This window comes from Triturus cristatus, chromosome 7 (genome assembly GCF_964204655.1).
Source record: "Triturus cristatus chromosome 7, aTriCri1.1, whole genome shotgun sequence".
Taxonomy (NCBI): domain Eukaryota; kingdom Metazoa; phylum Chordata; class Amphibia; order Caudata; family Salamandridae; genus Triturus; species Triturus cristatus.
Window position 1 is genome coordinate 37431502 of NC_140590.1, and position 17456 is coordinate 37448957.

At 50.6% G+C, this 17456-nt stretch overlaps 1 protein-coding gene across 1 annotated transcript in view; it reads right to left on the bottom strand.

The window, feature by feature from the left end:
• The window catches only part of LOC146808751 (cell adhesion molecule CEACAM5-like), a 460313-nt gene that overhangs the window by 268126 nt on the left and 174731 nt on the right, over positions 1-17456 (bottom strand). The window contains exons 7-8 of the mRNA XM_085614788.1: positions 9849-10137; positions 5455-5498 (exon numbers count right to left, since the gene is read on the bottom strand). Coding sequence (XP_085470914.1) covers positions 5455-5498; positions 9849-10137 — 333 coding nt within the window. The remainder of the gene's footprint in view (positions 1-5454; positions 5499-9848; positions 10138-17456) is intronic.

Consider the following 17456-nt stretch of genomic DNA (forward strand, 5'->3'; position numbering starts at 1 on the left):
GATGGTGACCCACTGCTGGTACTTCTGGGTGTTGCTCGGGATGGGGGCTCGGGGCACCATTTCTCGGGTGCCCAGGCATACGAGTGACATGGCAGCCGGCTCCCACTCGGGGGACCCGACGTCGCGGTTTTCCTCCTCTTCTTCTCCTTCCCCCAGGGCTGCGGCGGTTATTTGTCGGGGAGGGGGCCCAGTGGTCCCGTTTCGTCGGTTCACGGGGCAGGCCGGGTCGCTCGCATAGTGGCCTGTCTGTTGGCAGCCGAAGCAGGTCACTGTTGGTCGGGGTCCAGGCCTGGCGATGGGGGTCCCCCTACGGACCAGGGTCGGGGACGTGTAGTTGGCGGCTTGGCCTCGTGGCGGGCTTCGGGGCGGCCCGGCCGGGAATTCTCGACTGCGGTGGGACCCTCCTCCTCCGCCCCGCTGGCGAGGAGGTCCCGTGGTACTCCGTTGGTAGTCCCCCACGGGGTTCCGGGGGACCCGGGTGTTGACCCATCGGTCGACTTCGGTGGCGAGCTTCCGGGGCTCGGTCACTTTGCTGTCAAGGAGGTGTTGCCTTAGTTCGACAAAGCAGTTGTTGGCGAGGTGCTCCCAGACAATGAGGTCGAACAGTTCGTTGTACGAGGTGACCTTCCTCCCTCTTATCCACCCTTCAAAGGCTCGGCTGAAGAAGTCCACGTATTCGACCCATGTGGTACCGGGGAGCTTCTTGCAGTCCCGGAAGCGCTGCCGGTACATCTCGGCGGATAGTCCGTAGCGGGTGAGTAGGGCCTCTTTCATGTGGTCGTACGAGGTCATCACCGCGTCGGGGAGTTGCAGCAGGGTATCCCGGCCCTCGTTGAGGAACCTCCCCCATAGGCCGGCACCCCAATCCTTCCGGGGTACCCGATGGGAGGTCATGGCTACCTCGTATGCTCGGAACCATTGCTGGATGTCGTCGTTTTTATAGTACTCCTTGACGACATCCTTGGGGATATGAACCTTTGGCTCGGTCAGTGGCAGAGCGTCCCGGGATCCGGGGGTGCTGGTCTCCCCCGTTTTGGATTTCAGTTCGAGTTCCTTGAGGCCCCTCTCGTGCTCGAGGGTGAGCCGTTTCTCTTCTAGTTCTCGATGCCGTTTCTTTTCTTCGATTTCCTCCTGCAGCCGTAGTTGCTCCAAGGCCAACTTTTTCTCCGCCAGCAGGAGTTCACCGTCCAGCCGGAGTCGTGCGAGTTCCAATTCGTGTGTCCGGACCCTCTCCCGTTCTCGCATTTCTTCGTGGGATAGGTCGGCTTCCGGGATGCTTCGTCCCCCATCTGCCGGGGTCATGGTCGGCGGCAGGTTTTCGTCCCGGGCCGAGGTCCCTTCGCCTTGGGGTGGAGTGGCCTCGGATTCTGCCCAGGCTTTCAGGGCTTTCTGCAGTTCTTCCTTGGTGCCCAATCCTGTAGTTGGGATCCCTTTGTCCTTGCAGAATTGTTTCAATTCTTTGTGGGTGTATTCTTCCAACCTTTCTTGCTGGAAGGTTGCGGCCACGGTTGTTTCTTGGCTGCTCATGGTTCTCTTTCTTTTTCCGTCTGGTTAGGCAGCGGGTGCGTTACTTGCCTGTACGATTGCGTCTGGCTCGGATCCTGTCGCTGGCCACCAAATGTTGGAGGGAGGACCACCGGGGAGTCAGGGGGCCCTCTCCAGGGCACCTTCCTCCCGCAAAGTTATAGCCGAGCGCCGCTGAGAAGCCTCCTAGGAGAGGTCTTTCTCCTATGATCGTACCAGGCCCAGTAACACCACCACACAGGACTCCGTAGCAGTTGCTTATCTAGGTACTTTATCAATAGTAGTACATTCGAAATATTTACAGGGGGATCGAGAGATCCAGAAAGAGTCTCAATGTTTTTGTAGGGACAGGGTAGCGGGACAGTCTTAGTACCAGCCTGGTACGGGGAAGCTCTGCGCCAGACCTTGCGTTAGGCCGAAGGTGGCTCCGGGGATCGGAGCGGCAGGTGCTGGTCTCAAAGCAGCTCGGACGTGGAGAGCCGCGACGGTGTCTGCAGGGCTCGGGTGGTAGTTCCGCTTGGGTCGAGCCGCGACACAGTCAGCAGGGCTCCGGTGGTAGGTCCGCTTCGGTCGAGCCGCGACGAGGTCAGCCGGGCTCTGATGGCAAGTTCAACAAGATCGGGCCGCGACAGCGTCAGCAGGGCCCCAAAGGTTTGTGAAGGTCTTTAAGCACGGTGGAGCCGCGACGTAGTCAGCAGGGCTCAGAGCGTGGTTCCAGGATGAGTCTTTCTCCGTAGGGTCAGCCGCGATCCGATCAGCAGGGCTCTTGACTCCGGGATACAACTGCTGTCCTGTTGCAGGGTCGCCCCAGATATAGGTCTGGAGCCCTTTGATGTCCGGACCCTTGCGCCCGGGGGGGCGGAGAGGCTGGGTCGGGAGCGGCCAGACACTCAGCAGGAGAGGTGCCAGGCCCAGGAGAGCTGTGGGGCGATCGAACCTAGGTGTGGGAGAAGGGTTGGGGGTCCCATCGATACTGCCCTCTGCCGGGAGTGGGGAAGTGTTCACGTGGTACCCCCTGGCCAGTTGTTGGTGCCTTGATGTCGGGCTTGCTGGGGCCGAGGCCGGGTTGAGCGGGGTCACGTAGGCTGGTGCGTAGAGTCACGTACAATCCAAAATGGAGGAGCCCCGAGGTGCAGGGGACCTCGTGCGGCTTGGCGAGGGGGAACAGGACCACGCCACGAGGCCGGCTCCAACATCCCTTAAGAAGAAGTTTGTGTTTTTCCCTCTCTTGATAGTCCCAGCTCGCCCTCCACAACCTTTCCTGCTTCCTACAGCCCTGCCTTAGAAGTCTCAGAGACTCTGAGAACCAAGGGGCCGAAGGTCTCTTCCTAGCAGAATAACGGAAAGAAACAGGGGCCAGCAAATCCACCGCCAAGGTGATAGAGGTAGTCAGTTCAAGCGCCGCCGTACTGACATCCTTTGCTGTGGCAATTGCAATATTAGAAATTAAAGGAGCAAACATAAAATGTCTGCAAATATAAAATATAAAATGTCACCTATATTCAGTGTTCGAAGTGGGGAAAAAAAGTAGGGAAACTGTGGGTGGAGAATCAGAGGGTGGAAGTAATCTGAGGATTGGGTCAGTGGGCGGAGTCAGAGGTGTGGCCAGACACAATTTTTAGTATTTGTTTGTCATTTTACTGACCAGCTGCACCTTATTACGTACTTAATTCAACCAATGGATACACGTGTTTAATGTTTGATTTGAGTTATTGACATTAAAATACATTCATAAAGTGTAATACATTTCCAACCACAGAATGTCCCAAATATGCTGAAAGTGGAATCACAAGCCATTTGTCTCCGACCCATGCTTTTTTTGTCATCAGCATTATTCCCTTTTTTCCACTAGTGCAGTTCAAACATAGATGGCAAAATATCCCAGTTTTTAAATGTTTTTTCCACATAATTATGGCTCTGCCATATTTGCCACATGATGCATCATCTGCTGCATAATCTGACGATTTTAACTAAAAAATTGTAGCTCAAACGGTTCAAAAGTTACTAAAATATGTGACTTGTGTTGCTGCAAAGTAGAGGGCCCTTTGCAAAGGTTGACTGGTCACCTTTCTCTCTGCTGCATTTGTATGTTACACTGATGATAATGGGGCAAAATCTTTGCAGAGACTGTTAGTATGTGTAAAAATGTCACAATAATAAAGTATCAGAAAATGTACCGCATTACGGTGCAGCCTTTTTTTTGCTGCATAATTTAGTCAACACTGCGACATAATTTTGGCATCCATTGCTGCATAATTCCAGTGGCCCCAAAGCAGGCAGCACATGTTAAAAGTGTTTGTGCATGAAGCAGAGAGATCGTGAAGTTTGGGGACGTAGTTTGGTGTCTGTGCAAATCCTGTATTGCCAATCGCTGGTGAGTTGCACTAATAAGGCCAATGGAGGTACCAGTGGGTGAGGCGAACTGGCTTAAAGGGTCTTGTGACCTCGGTGACAGAGTACCACTTGCTCTAGGGTGTGCTGCTGCATAGGCCTGCCCGCAAGACGGGAGATGAACTTCAGCATGGATTGTGGTGGACAGGCCTTCAAGGTTAACCTACGCTTGCCACCACTAGGTTACACCTGTCGATGCTAAGACAACAGGACTTCTAAGGTCTAGCAGGGCCTTCAAATGTCTAGCATGAGAATGTGCTCCCTCAGGAGAGTAGATTGGCCCTGAAAGTAGAACCTGGTTCCCCAGTTCCAACGTTGACAGCTCTGGCCATAGTTCCACATCCTTTCCCCCACTGAACACCACACTGCCCCACTGAGAGAAACTTGCACTGCCTTCAGCTACAACCCAGCTGTTCCCACTATTTACACCTGGATGTGACTCAATTCAAATTATGCACTAGACAAGAGTAATATGCTGCCTGAAAAAAAAGTAACAACATCCTGGAGAAGCAAACACTAAAGGGAATGCAAGATTAAGTAAAGCAGGTGAAATGTAAGCAGCAACAACATGGTTACCTTAAAGCTTTTAGACTCATTATTCAGAAATCAATGAGCGTTTTTTTTTTGTTGCCTGAAAAATTAAGGACATGACTACAGGGCCTGGAAAGGACCCATTTCAAGTTCTGTTGCTTATATCCTTACAAAATGTAAGCAGGGTGGTTTAAAAAGACCACATCCCTAAACACAGAGCTGCAGTACATATTTTATAAACTTAAATAAGGAAAACAGCTGATAAGGATCACAATAAACGCTTTCAAATGCACGAATCAACCAGGTATTGCAGTACCTCCAGGATTGGTGCACTTCCCCACCCAAGGAAAACAATGCTGTTCAAAGAAAGATCAGAAAGCAAAAGTAGCGCTTCACTGGCAAACTCTGTAAAGTGGCGCTAATGGGGTTGCGGGTGAATGAAACCAATGTGGCCACTTTATAACCAATCTGTCTTGTTTTATATAATTATTTACTTATTTTTCGTGTTTTGAACATTTTTGCATCTCTGTCCCGAGGCTGCACTTTGGAATAGAAAATTGGTAAGAAAAACAGACATTTCCAGCAAAAGTGTTTTTTTCTTTTTTGGATCCATTTCACAGGGGAACGAATGAAGGAAAGAGCGTAAGAGTGAGTCTTGAAGTCAATGCTGTCATTCAGCAAGTGAGGAGGTGAGAGACAGAAAGAGAAGGAATAAGAAGAGGAAGACAAGGGGGGGGGGCAGCTGACAGCAGCGGAACAGGAGAAGTGGACACTGTCGTTGTATTCTGTGGGCAAGAAGGAAAAGCTCTGTCTTTTCCTTCTCTGTCCAGCGGAGCCTCTAGGCCTGGGCCATTTTTTAAAATAAAAAAGTATGGAAATGGAATCTATAATTTTTCAAAAGTAGGGACACGCCGTGCCCTGTCAATCCCGCCCCCTTCACCACTGTCTACAGTCCTCCCCCAGAGGAAGAGGAAACATCGGCTCCCAGGGCAGAGGTCGAGCACTTACCATAGACCTTCAGCTGTCTGGTGGCTGATACCGGAAGTGCCCCACTCGGTGTCACATTTGTAGTGTCCTAGCATGGACACGTTCTAGTGTTCGTGTGTGTGTGTAATACTCTCTACACCCACCCACCACCTACGTCACTGGGTCAGGTGACTAGGATAATAAAAGGGCCGAGCGCACGTGCTCGTGGCCAGTTAACCCACTACCTAAGTATGTGTCTGCGTCCGTTACTATCTGGCATGAGGGCCTAGGGCCCCAACACCACAATGGCGACGAGGGTTGTGAGCCCCAGCGTGCCGCAGCAGCCCTTCCGTTCGTGAGGGGGAGAGGAGTGCTCCCATTGAGGCCACCCCCCCTCAGCAAGCAGGCACGGACGGCGCCCGAATGCCGCCGGGCGTGTGAAGAGCACCGGCCATAAGCGGTGACCGGGAGCCCACCCCGCACCGCCACGAAGACTGGTAGGCGACGCTGTGCCCCAGGGAGGAAGCGTGGCAGTCGGGTGCCCACCCCGACCTGCCGCTGTGCCCAGAAGGAGACGTGCCGACCGTGCGGAGCCCACCCGCATCGGCCGCGACCTGCCCGGTGAAGGAGAGTAAGTGCGGACCGTGCGGAGCCCACCCGCATCGGCCGCGACCCACCAAGAGGCAGCGATCCACGCGGAGCCCACCCGCGGGAGACAAGAGGCCCGCCGGCCAAACAGAGAGGAGCCGCACCAGAAGTAACGGCCACGTGCAGTGAAGTCCGTGCGAGGAAGCCGGACGAGAGCCCACCCCGCCGACTGAAGGTATGCCGTGACTCCCCCCCCCCCCACCTGCAGCGTGTGAGTTTTGTGACGCTGCTGCTGCGGTGGGGGCGGAATTAGCATAGAGCGCAAGCGGGAGCCCACCCCGTGCTGCCCCGTGAAGAGAAGTGAGCGGCACCGGCGAAACCCCCCCCCCGCATGGTCCGTGAAGGGAAGGGACCTGCCGCGGGGGTGGGAGAACTTTAAAAGTGAAAGCGGAGCCCACCCGCGACGAACAGTAGAAGCTGCACCGGCGTAAAAGAGGAGCCCACCCTCAAACGCCGCATCGTGATCCCGTCTCCCCGCCCGCTCCCCGCGCGGCATGCTGGCCGAGTGAGGCTGCGGGAGGGACAGAAAGAATCGGCGTGCGGCCCGAGGCCGTTGTTTGAAAGTACAAGCGGAGCCCACCCGCAGCACGGAGCAGGGACCTGTCTCCCCTCTTTAAACGCACCGCCCGGCAGAGCAGCAGCACCCCTCCCCCGCCCCGGCCAGCGAGCGAATGAAGGAGCTGCCGAGGGCGGGGAGGGCAAAATGCACACAAGCAGGGGCATGGGCGAAGAGCAGCCTCCGGTGTCTGTGTCTCCCGCAGGAAGCGTACATGAGGACAAAGAAGCACCCGGTGAGGCCTGCAGCGCGAGTAGAGCGGCAGGCAGAATAATTAAGTGGCAGCAGAGAAGTGCCGATCACGTGTGCACAAAGCGACTGTCATCCACATGAGGAATACCTTGCCCCAGCTCACGAGTGATGCCTCATCCTCCAGACTGCCCACTGACACTGCCTGTGCCCCCCTCACCTGCCTGAGAATAAAATGAATGAAGAGACTTACCTGCTGCCCAGCTCCTGTCCTGCCCTTCACTGGTCTGCCTGGCTCCAGCTCCCCTCCAGCCCTCTGCACTCTACCGGAGCCTGGGGAAATGGAGGAAAGGAAAACAAGGCATAGAGTTCTGGCAGTACAGAAGGTTGCTGCTGAAGCCAAAGAAAAGCAACACTGCCACCCAGTGGCCACTGGTGGTATTGCAGACACCAAGAACATCAACAAGCCTACAGCAATCCAAGGAAGTCCAGCAGCCACAGGAGATCGACGGCTCGCAGCGCAAGGAAGAAGAGGCAGCAAGGCACGTACCGCAAGGTCTGACGGAGGCGCGAAGGTGAGCGCACGGGAACGCGACGGAGGCGCACAGGAATGTGCCAGAAGCGCAGGAACGCGACAGAAGCACAGGAAGAAGAGACGGTGTGCCACAGGGATGCAGCGCTATCCCACAGCAATAAGGAGGAAGAAAAGAAAATGGTGTCAAGCCACATCCACCCCAGCGAGGACTGCGCTGTCGCCGCATCAAGTGGAGCGAACCATCGAGAGAACAAACGGACTCAGCGCAGATGTACCCCGGACGCGGACAGTACACTGCAGCGCCTACAGGAGAGGAACCCACTGAAGAGGATGGGCGCAGCAAGTATCCGACACTGGCGGGCAAGGATGCAGAGCAACACCCAGTGGCGCCAAGGAGCCCCCACATCAAGTGATCCTGATACTAGGAGCAACGCTACACTGAAGAGGTACCACGACGGTACGAAGAGTAGCACGCACCAGCGCCTGACAAGGCAGCGGACACAGGTAGTCACACGACGTGACACACCTCGTGAAGCCGACCAGCCAAATGGTCGCACCACAAAGGCCAAGCCGACCTGCCAAACGGTCGCACCACAAAGGCCAAGCCGACCTGCCAAACGGTCGCACCACAAAGGCCAAGCCGACCTGCCACACGGTCGCACCACAAAGGTCAAGCCGACCAGCCAAATGGTCGCACCCCAAAGGCCCAGCCGACCTGCCACATGGTCGCACCAAAGAAGCCGACTCGCCAGGAGTTGCACAAAGAGGTCTGACGCAAGACCGAAGATATCCTGCCAGTGATCGGCAGCGCGGACCGACAAGTGGTCCAAGAAGCTCAAGAAGAACCGAAGTAACTGGTGAACAGGAGAAGAACGAAGCGGACCATGAGCATGGCCCCACGAACTTCAACCAAAGTAATTGGTGAAAAGGAGAAGATGAAGAGAAGGTCACGACCCTAACTCGGAATGCTGAGGAAGATGAAGAGAGTGTTCTCGGACGAGGACAAGACCAGGGGGAACACGTGCAGAGTGCGCGCGCTGCATGGAGAAGCCTGGCCAGATAAGAGGAGAACAGAAACGGTCCAGAGTAGGTCGTGAAGCGAAGAGATGAAGAGACCAGAGTGGCACGTCCGCCACTAAGAAGAAAGAAGATATCGCAGTGGCACGTTTGCCACTACAAGAAAAGAAGATATCTGAGTGGCACGTTTGCCACTACAAGAAGGAAGATGACATCAGAGTGGCACGTCTGCCACTTAAAGGAAAAGGGGAAAGAAAGATCTGAGTGGCACGGTTGCCACTGCAAGAAGGAGAAGAAGTCAGAGTGACATGACATCCTCACGGAGAAAGAAATAGAGGAAAGAGAGAAGAGTGTGGCAAGACTACTCACACCTCAAAGACAAGGAAGGTGACAAGCGTCAGAACACAGTGCGCAAGTCCTGAAGAACACCCGTGGCACGGAGAAAAGACCATCTGTTTGATGATGCTTTCAGCACACCTGGGATCTGCAGAGGTGAGCAGGCCGGACCATTCGAAACACCCACCTTTGGGGTTACACGGACACTGGTCAATGCCAGCCGTGGTGACTCAGGGGCAAAGGCCTCAGGGATGCCGGTGAGAGAGAGTATCCCCGCGACGAGAGATGGTCATCAGCCGCCCTTCAGCAAAGGTCTCAGGAGGATGAAGACTTCGCGTACTAAAGACAGGAGCCAACAGCCACCCTCCAGGTCTGACTGTGGAATCTGAGGTGAGACCTGTCGTCTCCTCCGCACCCGCACTTGTCGGCATGGGAGTAACACGATACAGGACACTGAACCCAGGCCAGATCTGAGGAAGAGGGCCTCAAGGATATCCCGTGGCAGGGGAACACCTGTGAGAGGGGCATCCTGGTGAGAGGGGTGTCTTGCGAATGACCCGTCTTTCTGCAAAACAGAACACACGCCACAGATAAAGAAAAGGACTGGACTAAAAGATAAACGGCATCATCTAGCGCTGAACCACAAGAACTCAACAGCTACGTTTGTCGCCAAGAAAGTAAAGCGAAGAAAAGACTGTGAGAGCAACTTCAAGGCAGAGCCGTCAAACAGACTAACTCCATCGAGCACCCACGACTGGTGCCACAGTGAACTGGTGATCATCCGCGACAGGAAGAACATCGTCCGCGACAGGAAGAACATCGTCTGTGACTCCAGGCTGCTGAAGCGTGAGCGACTCTGCAGAAGTTAGTCACTGTATTACATCTGTATATATATTTCTTTCTCCCCTAGGTTGGACATTTGACTCCGGGTTTTTGTTATTAAAAATTGGGAGGAATGTAGTGTCCTAGCATGGACACGTTCTAGTGTTCGTGTGTGTGTGTAATACTCTCTACACCCACCCACCACCTACGTCACTGGGTCAGGTGACTAGGATAATAAAAGGGCCGAGCGCACGTGCTCGTGGCCAGTTAACCCACTACCTAAGTATGTGTCTGCGTCCGTTACTATCTGGCATGAGGGCCTAGGGCCCCAACACCACAACATTCACGGTGTAATTTCCGGTGCAGTTCTTCAGCAGGTCTCTGATCACCAAAGATCCGTTTGGGCCACAAGTCTCCCGGCCCGTGTATTGGGGGCCATTGAGCTGTGATGGTGGTGAAGCGAAGCAAGTGCAGATCAGCTGTAGAGTGGCCACTACTGTCCCTCTGTACCAGGCAGATGTCAGTATATTCACACGGACCGGGGCAGTGAGGGTGGCCGTCTCTCCCACTGGGGCATTAATCACTTCTGAAGCTGCCGACTGAGCCCAGACACCGAGAGAGTCTGAAAGAAAGAGGAAGAGGTGACCCTAGGGGTTAAAACAGATTCAAACTTGTAAAAACACTCAACCACAGACATCAGCCTTGCTTTTTAGGTCTCGCCTACGCTGCATAGGCAAAAAAACCTTTTGGAATGGCTTCGGGATTTCTGCCAAAAATGTGCACGCGTTCCATCAATGGCAACGCGTGAACGTGTGGAAATTCACTTGCGAGAGTGCGTGGCTGGCGCCATATGTTATCAAATATCGCGGCGCCAGCCACGCGCTCCCGCAAGTGAATCGCGCAGGCCCCCTCCTCTCTCCCCTCCCACCGCACGAAGCGCACTTTTATTTAATAGTCTTTGCGCTCCTACATCTGCAAGCAGGAAAAAAATGGATTCCGGCATCTCAGGCAGTGTTGCCAGATTTGGCTATTTCTTGCACAATTGGGCGACATTTTTCCCAATTGTGCGGGAAAAACACATAGCTGTCGGGGGCTACTTTTAGGGCTTGTTTCCAACAGTTGTGCGTAATTTTTTCGCTGGGCCGCGCCGACACTCATGCAACTAAGCCAACCAGTGGTGAGCAGTGGCATAGTCAGCAGCCAATGAACGCAAAGCGCGCTGCGTGGCTGAGACATCATTGGAGGAGGAGGCGGAGCATGCTACTTTCAATAGACGCTCTGCTGAAGGCAGCAGTGCGTGTGCACGTGCAAGCGCACCTGCTGCTATTGCCAACTTGCCATTGCCAAACTTGTTGGACACAGTCTCTTTGGGTAAGCGTGCCGTCAATCTAGTAGCGCGCGAAAGCGCTACTAATGACGGCCCTGGAAATACTGGATGCCCGTCCCCCGCGCGCTTTATTAAAAAAAGTGACACGCGCTCGCCGCTCTCTTCATCGGAATCGGTGGCGCGTAGGGCCTGATTCCTCGCAGTTTACAGGCAGCTATGTGCAGAACAAAGAGACCGACTAGCTGTCCTGTTCTCCAGCCTCAGTGAGTACCTGTCAAGCTGGAGGTTAGGCGGAGTGAGGGACTTTCAGTGAATATTAGAGCAGTTTAGGTGTGGTCAGGGACTTCCAGGGTTTGTTACACCGCTTAGAAGCGTTCGGAGTCAGTAGGATCCGGAGATTTGCGTCAGTTTCATTTTCTTTTCATAGCTTGTCCTTGCTTAAATGAGTGTCATTTCTTATGTTTATCTGTTTATATGAACTTAATTTCTTGATTTTGCTCGCAAAAAAGTGTCACTCTTAGTGTCATACATTTAACAGTTGAATGTCATTCATAAGTACTCTGAAAACTTGAAAATGTCACACCTAAGCACTCTTAAAACGTGGCAACTATGCAGTCTGTTTTCATATTGAATAGTGCCCGTCCATTTCTGGTGCTTTGCAATAGTTTTAAGATCTTCGTAGAGTTTCTCTTTGCTGAAATGGCTGTAATTTGTTATATATGTTTCCATCATCTTCGTTGCTAGATTTTTGCTTGTGAGAAAGTGTCACTCATAGTCGTTGAATGTCACTCATAATTACACTGAAATTATGAAAATATCACACATAAGCAATCTGAAACCTTGGCAGCTATGCACTGTGTCACTTTTCTCTCGGGTCTCAGACTGTCAGACCTGGTCTGGTGGTGCAGCCCTGTGCTGCTGTGGCCGTCGGCTCGTGGTGCCTGGCCGCGGCATGTAGAAGCAAGCACAAATTGAAGTAAGTTCATTTATAGTAAGAGTAGGAATGAGTCCTATATGATAAGTAAAGCACTCTGAAACAGATGTTCTGTATAGACTTGTTATCTTTTATGTGAACATTTGCTGTTGTAAAGTGTTCTGATAACTTTGGATCTAGCTATTGCTATATAATAATCTCAAATAAGTGGTTTCTGATGACTATTTCTGCATAATTTGAGAGTTGCGAGTTTGGGCTGGTTTTTGGGCTGAAACTGGTCTGGTTGGGCTTATTTTGGGCTTATATTTGAGCGGCTTTGGGTTTGGGACGGGTCTAAAAATCTGGCAACACTGATCTCAGGTAAGGAAGGGCACGCAAACCGGTTTAGAGCAAATTGGATTCTGGATTATTCATGTGTTTACTCGCCCGTTTTTTTCTCATCCCTGTGCCCATATAAGTAGCCTATGCAAATCAACGCTTATGACTACAACAATCCAGTTACTAAATATTGAAAAGTGTGGGAAGGAGTCAAGATGTTCTTTTGAGCAGGTCTCTATGCTCCGACTGGTCCCACCGATGTTAGTGGCCCTGCAGATGCTAGCTAGGTCCTGGAAGGGGGTATTGCTGCTGCCGCACACGTGGTGACCCACTGCTGGAGCGTCGCAGCGCTCACAGGGGCTCAAGAATTGACAAGGCCACTGCGGCAAGATGGTGACCGCAACCCTCCCACTCTGCTAACGTGGAGCCGGGCCGTGGGCCTGCGCCAGGAGAGTGCCACACAGTACCTCCTGATGCTTGCTGTGTGTGCTGCATACTCCAGTGGTTTCTGGCTGCCCGTGAGTAACCAAGGAGGCTCTTGCATGGATTGGAGCCGCCGAGGAGCTGAGACTGCTCTAATGACTAGTTGGATAACAAGAATGCGTGCCCCATGGATGAACTACTTCACGTGCCTTAGAGACCACTGCCCCGCAGGATGGTGTGATGCAGTTTTAAGTATAGTGACCATACAGCTTCCCGCCCCCTCACCCCACCCTCAGACTAACCCTATGCCCGATTAAGAGTGCGTTGGTGCTTGCTTTACTTCTGGATGGAATACGTATGGTGCGCATAGTTACGTTAAAAGTTCCTATGAGGGTCGTCGAGTCACTGTATACTGTGCACGCTTTATCTCACCCTTTTTCCATCACCCGCAAGAAGTTAAAAGGACCTGTCAGGCACCAGACAAAAATGTTTCCCAAATAGGGTCAAAAGAAACAGAATACACAAACCACCCACCCCACACGGTGTAGCATGTACCCAAGTACACAGGCGCTTTAGCGCCCCATATAAGTGTAGTAAGCGCTATATAAAAGGTACAATAGAGAATGTCTCGACACACGCCACAGAACCGACACTTAAGCTGAATAATTAAAATGCGGCAGCTACAAGTTCACAACTTCTATTGCTGGCAGATCCTCCTTTGAGAATCAGGAAACTGAACATGGAATCCAAAGGCACTGGCTCGAGACTTGCTTATTTGTACTGTACGATTATATAAACTGAACCCTATTATACAAAAGCATGCTTGCATAGCGGGTGAACACTTACATTGTGTTTTATTTGTGCTTTACTTCTGGCAAGAGATACCTGTGGTAGCATTCAAGTGTTCTCAGCAAATATCGTTTAACTGATGAGTTTCAAAAACATATATTCAAGTATGCACACCAGAACATCTTGAAAACCCACAAGGATTTGGATTTCATTGGTCATAATAATCCCCCCCCCCCGCCCCCATCCACACAGTGAAGGATTACATTTTTCTGCAACTAAATATAATATTCTATTCACCGACAACACAGGGATAACGTATCTTTGTTTTAACCATTAGAAAATTAAACATCATAATTTTTACCTAAACAAGATAAACTCCTGACCTCTAAGAATTAAAATAAGTGTTCACATCTGTGTTTATTTTGATTTCTGTGTTTGCTGAGGGAATACACTATAGGTTTTCGATTTTGTACACTGAATTATGGAGGTTTTTAAGCCATGCTTAGACACTGCTCTATTTACATCCAAATATTTTCATTTTAGTAAAGGAAACCGGCTGCTCAGCAAAAAAATAACACATCAAAACAAAAAGGGAATTGATAGCAAATTATATTTAACAAATGTAGAAAGTAGGCAGGAATGGATGCAGGACTTGCTTGCAGGAAGATGCCCAGCTAGGAGGTACCAGTTGAACTGTTATCAAAATAAATACACTTGTGGTCATCAAAGTGTTCAAAATTCGAATTGTCTGGAATTTTAAATCTGGGGTCAAACGTTACTGCAAAAGAGTGGCTGCAAGGTTTTTTTTTAAATATCAAGGGCCAGATGTACTAAGCATAAGGTTGGTGTGAGCTAGGGTTCCTGGAGTTTAGGGTTCAGGGCATGTCTTTGTTTCGTGCATATTGGAGTTGGCATGGATTGGCTGCGGTTTGGTCTGTTTTCGTGCATTTTTGGCTGAGTGTGGGTTGTTTTTGAATGGGCGCGGTGGGCTGTTTGGTGTAAAAGTCGTACCAATTCCAGTGATGGAAACGGGGTGCAGCATGGTAAGAATGTTGGGAACAGGTGGGATTTGTGTCCCTCCAAGTTTCAAGAGTATGAGTCAAGTGGGACTGGTAGAAAAGTCATTGTTTTAGAAGAGCTGTTGATCAGTGTTATCCAATGTAATGGTAACAAGCAATGGTAAAGGCATTCGTTTTCGCCTATGTGATTAATAAAAAGCTGTTTTTTGTTGTACGCTGTAGCTTGCTGAGTACTTGTAAAATATAAGTTAAAGAAAATCTGTTAAAGTGTTATGGCTTGTTTATGCACAAAAGGCAATATATTGTTCTATTGCTCGTGGTATAGTGTGGATAAGTAATAGCAACATTTTGAAAAATGAAAGAGTAAATTGATGTAATAGCAATATGTATTTCTAGGAGTTCTGACAACGTGTGGTCACAGCACCTGCAGCACCATTTAAATGATGGCCCTAGTGCTTGCTAGATAACTGCACTTGTGACTGTCTGTTTAGTAGTAATATTTAGCAGTATTCTGCGTTTATCGGGGTCCTTAGAGCTTTTGTCCCTGGTGCCACTCCACCTGCTGCACCATTCAAATCAAGCCTCTTTTACCTGCAATGTAACTGCCTCTATAGTAGTAAAACATAGCAATATTACGTGTTGAGAGGCATTCTGACAACTTTTGGGCCCGGTGCCACTGCATCTGCTGCACCATTCAAATCCTGACCCCAATGTCTGCAAGGTGAGTGCACCTGTGACTGCCTGTTTAGCAGTAAAATATAGCAATATTAGGTGTTTAGCGTGGTCCCTAGAGCTTTTGGTTCTGAGGCTACTGCACCATTCCAAATCATTACCCTATTGCGTGCTAGATAAATGCATTTGTAACTGTCTTGTTTAGTAGTAAAATTTAGCAGTGATCTGGGTTTGGTGGGGTCCCTACAGCTTTTGACCCCGGTGTCACTGCACCTTCTCCTCCTTTAAAATAAAGTCCCGGTTCACTGCAAGGTAGCTTCAATTTTGACTGCTTGTTTAGTAGTCAAATATAGCTATATTAGGTGTTAGGAGGAGTTCAACAAATTTTGGGACCGGTGCCCCTGCGCTTGCTGCACCATTCAAATCATGACCCCATTGTCTGCGAGGTAACTGTACTTGTGGCAGCCTGTTTAGTAGTAAATATAGCATAGCTCTTGTACTTGAACTTTATTTTTAACGTGCAATGTTTATTACAACACTTAGAATTTGGTCACAATGACCAAATAGGTTGTGTTGAAAAAATCAATCGGATAATGACTATAAAGTGCAAAGAAATGTACTGAGGCATGAATAGCAAAGGCCATAAATGTTCGAAGGCTAAACCATCTGCTTTACACAACTAAGTAATACAAGCATTTGCAATGCAATAGGTCTCGCATTTGTGCGAGTTTTAGCTATTGTCTTTGCAAATAACAATGCCTTTTAATTTTGTTTTCAAAACATAAATAAAGTGATGGATTGGCTGGAATTTGAGGATTGGGAAGTTGTTCAGAGTTATGATGCCTGTATAGCCCCTGTGCCGCTGCATGGAAACACAAAGATGTATAGATATACTGTCCTTGGGTACTGTTTGCAATGCTTGTGCCAAACTTAATATACAATATAAAAAAAATAAAAGGCATAGTCATTTACAATGCCATTAGCTTAAACTTCGGTAACTGCGAGACCTATTGCATTGCAAATACTTGTTTACTGTGAAGCCATGTTTTGCAGTGAGTGTGATTCGTCCAGAGGAGACACAAACATAGTAGGAGGGGAGGGGCCAAGGGAGTAGGAGACACCTACATTCTGAGGGAGGCGGCTGTAGGGATAGCCCTGACGTTTTAGTAGTTAATTAGTGCCACAGGATAAGGGTTTAGGCGCTAAGTAGTAGTGTCAGTCCAACCCAAAATGCCTCCAGGTCCCTTGAAACACATGAAGTAGTAAAAAGGTAAAACGGAGTCATCAGACCGATATTTTAAAAAAAGAAGTAAAGTTATTATTCTGGTAGCATAAATACCAATTACCCAATTGATCTGTGTTACCAATAGGGGGAGCCCTTCCTATGGACCGTGCCCTGCCCTTGTTGACTGTCTGGATGGGTTCTAGGGCCATCAGTGCTGTGTTGGGTGGCAGGGATGTGACGGAGCTGTGACTGGGGATCTGGCTCACGGGACGGTTCCCTGAGTGATGGCACATCTCTGTCTCCGTAGGAGGGCCCACGCTAGTGCTGGTTTGGCCTATAGGATCTGAGGCACTGGTCTTTTCTCCTGACCGAGGCTTGCCTGGACGCTGCTCCCACTCCTCTCGGTGTACACAGAGGCACCAAGGAGCTGGTCGAGGTCTCTGAGGTTTTGTCTGAACCTTTCTGGTAACAGTGGTGTGGTGCAGAGTGGCACATCACGTACCTCTCTGCTGACCTGCCAGGGGCATGAATGACAAGATGCCAAACCCTGCCACCCTCATATGTCAGTGTTGGGTCTGCAGGACTGATGTAAAGCTGAAACAGTGGCACGGGCACCCTCGAGGACGCGGAGTCTGACATCTCTCCTAGGTTGTGCTGTGAAGGGAAGAGATGACCCAGACCATGCTGTGGAGCAGCAACAGCGCCCCTGCACGTCCCACAAACATAGCTACCAGTACCAGGCAGCCATAGTAGTTTTTAGGTGTGTTCCAGGATGTATTGTGGCCATTACTGCTCACCCCACCCTGAACACTGATCTGCTGACCTGCCAACAATAGCCCTACCAATAAATGTTCCTCTCACCCTTTTAATACAATTCTACAGTCAGTATCCATACCAGAGAGGAACCTACTGTAATTAAAACACACCAGCAGGAGGAAACTACAAGAGATTGCCCCAAATAACAGCACAAGGCCTTAAGCGTGCTGCCATTACAAGTACAGGTTCCACATATGGGCAGCAGGTCAGAGCCCCAGTGACATCATCAAAGAGATCAGTACACTGACCGCAGGCTGGACCCGCTGTCTCTAAAACTTAGCCCCAGTGACTCCATCACAGAGACCAGTAGCTCATGCAATATCAGAAGTGAGTAACTCCACTGATATCAGTAGTGAGTGGGTCCTCCAATATCAGGAGTGAGCAGCTCTTATGATATCTGGAGTGAGTAGCGCTGTCA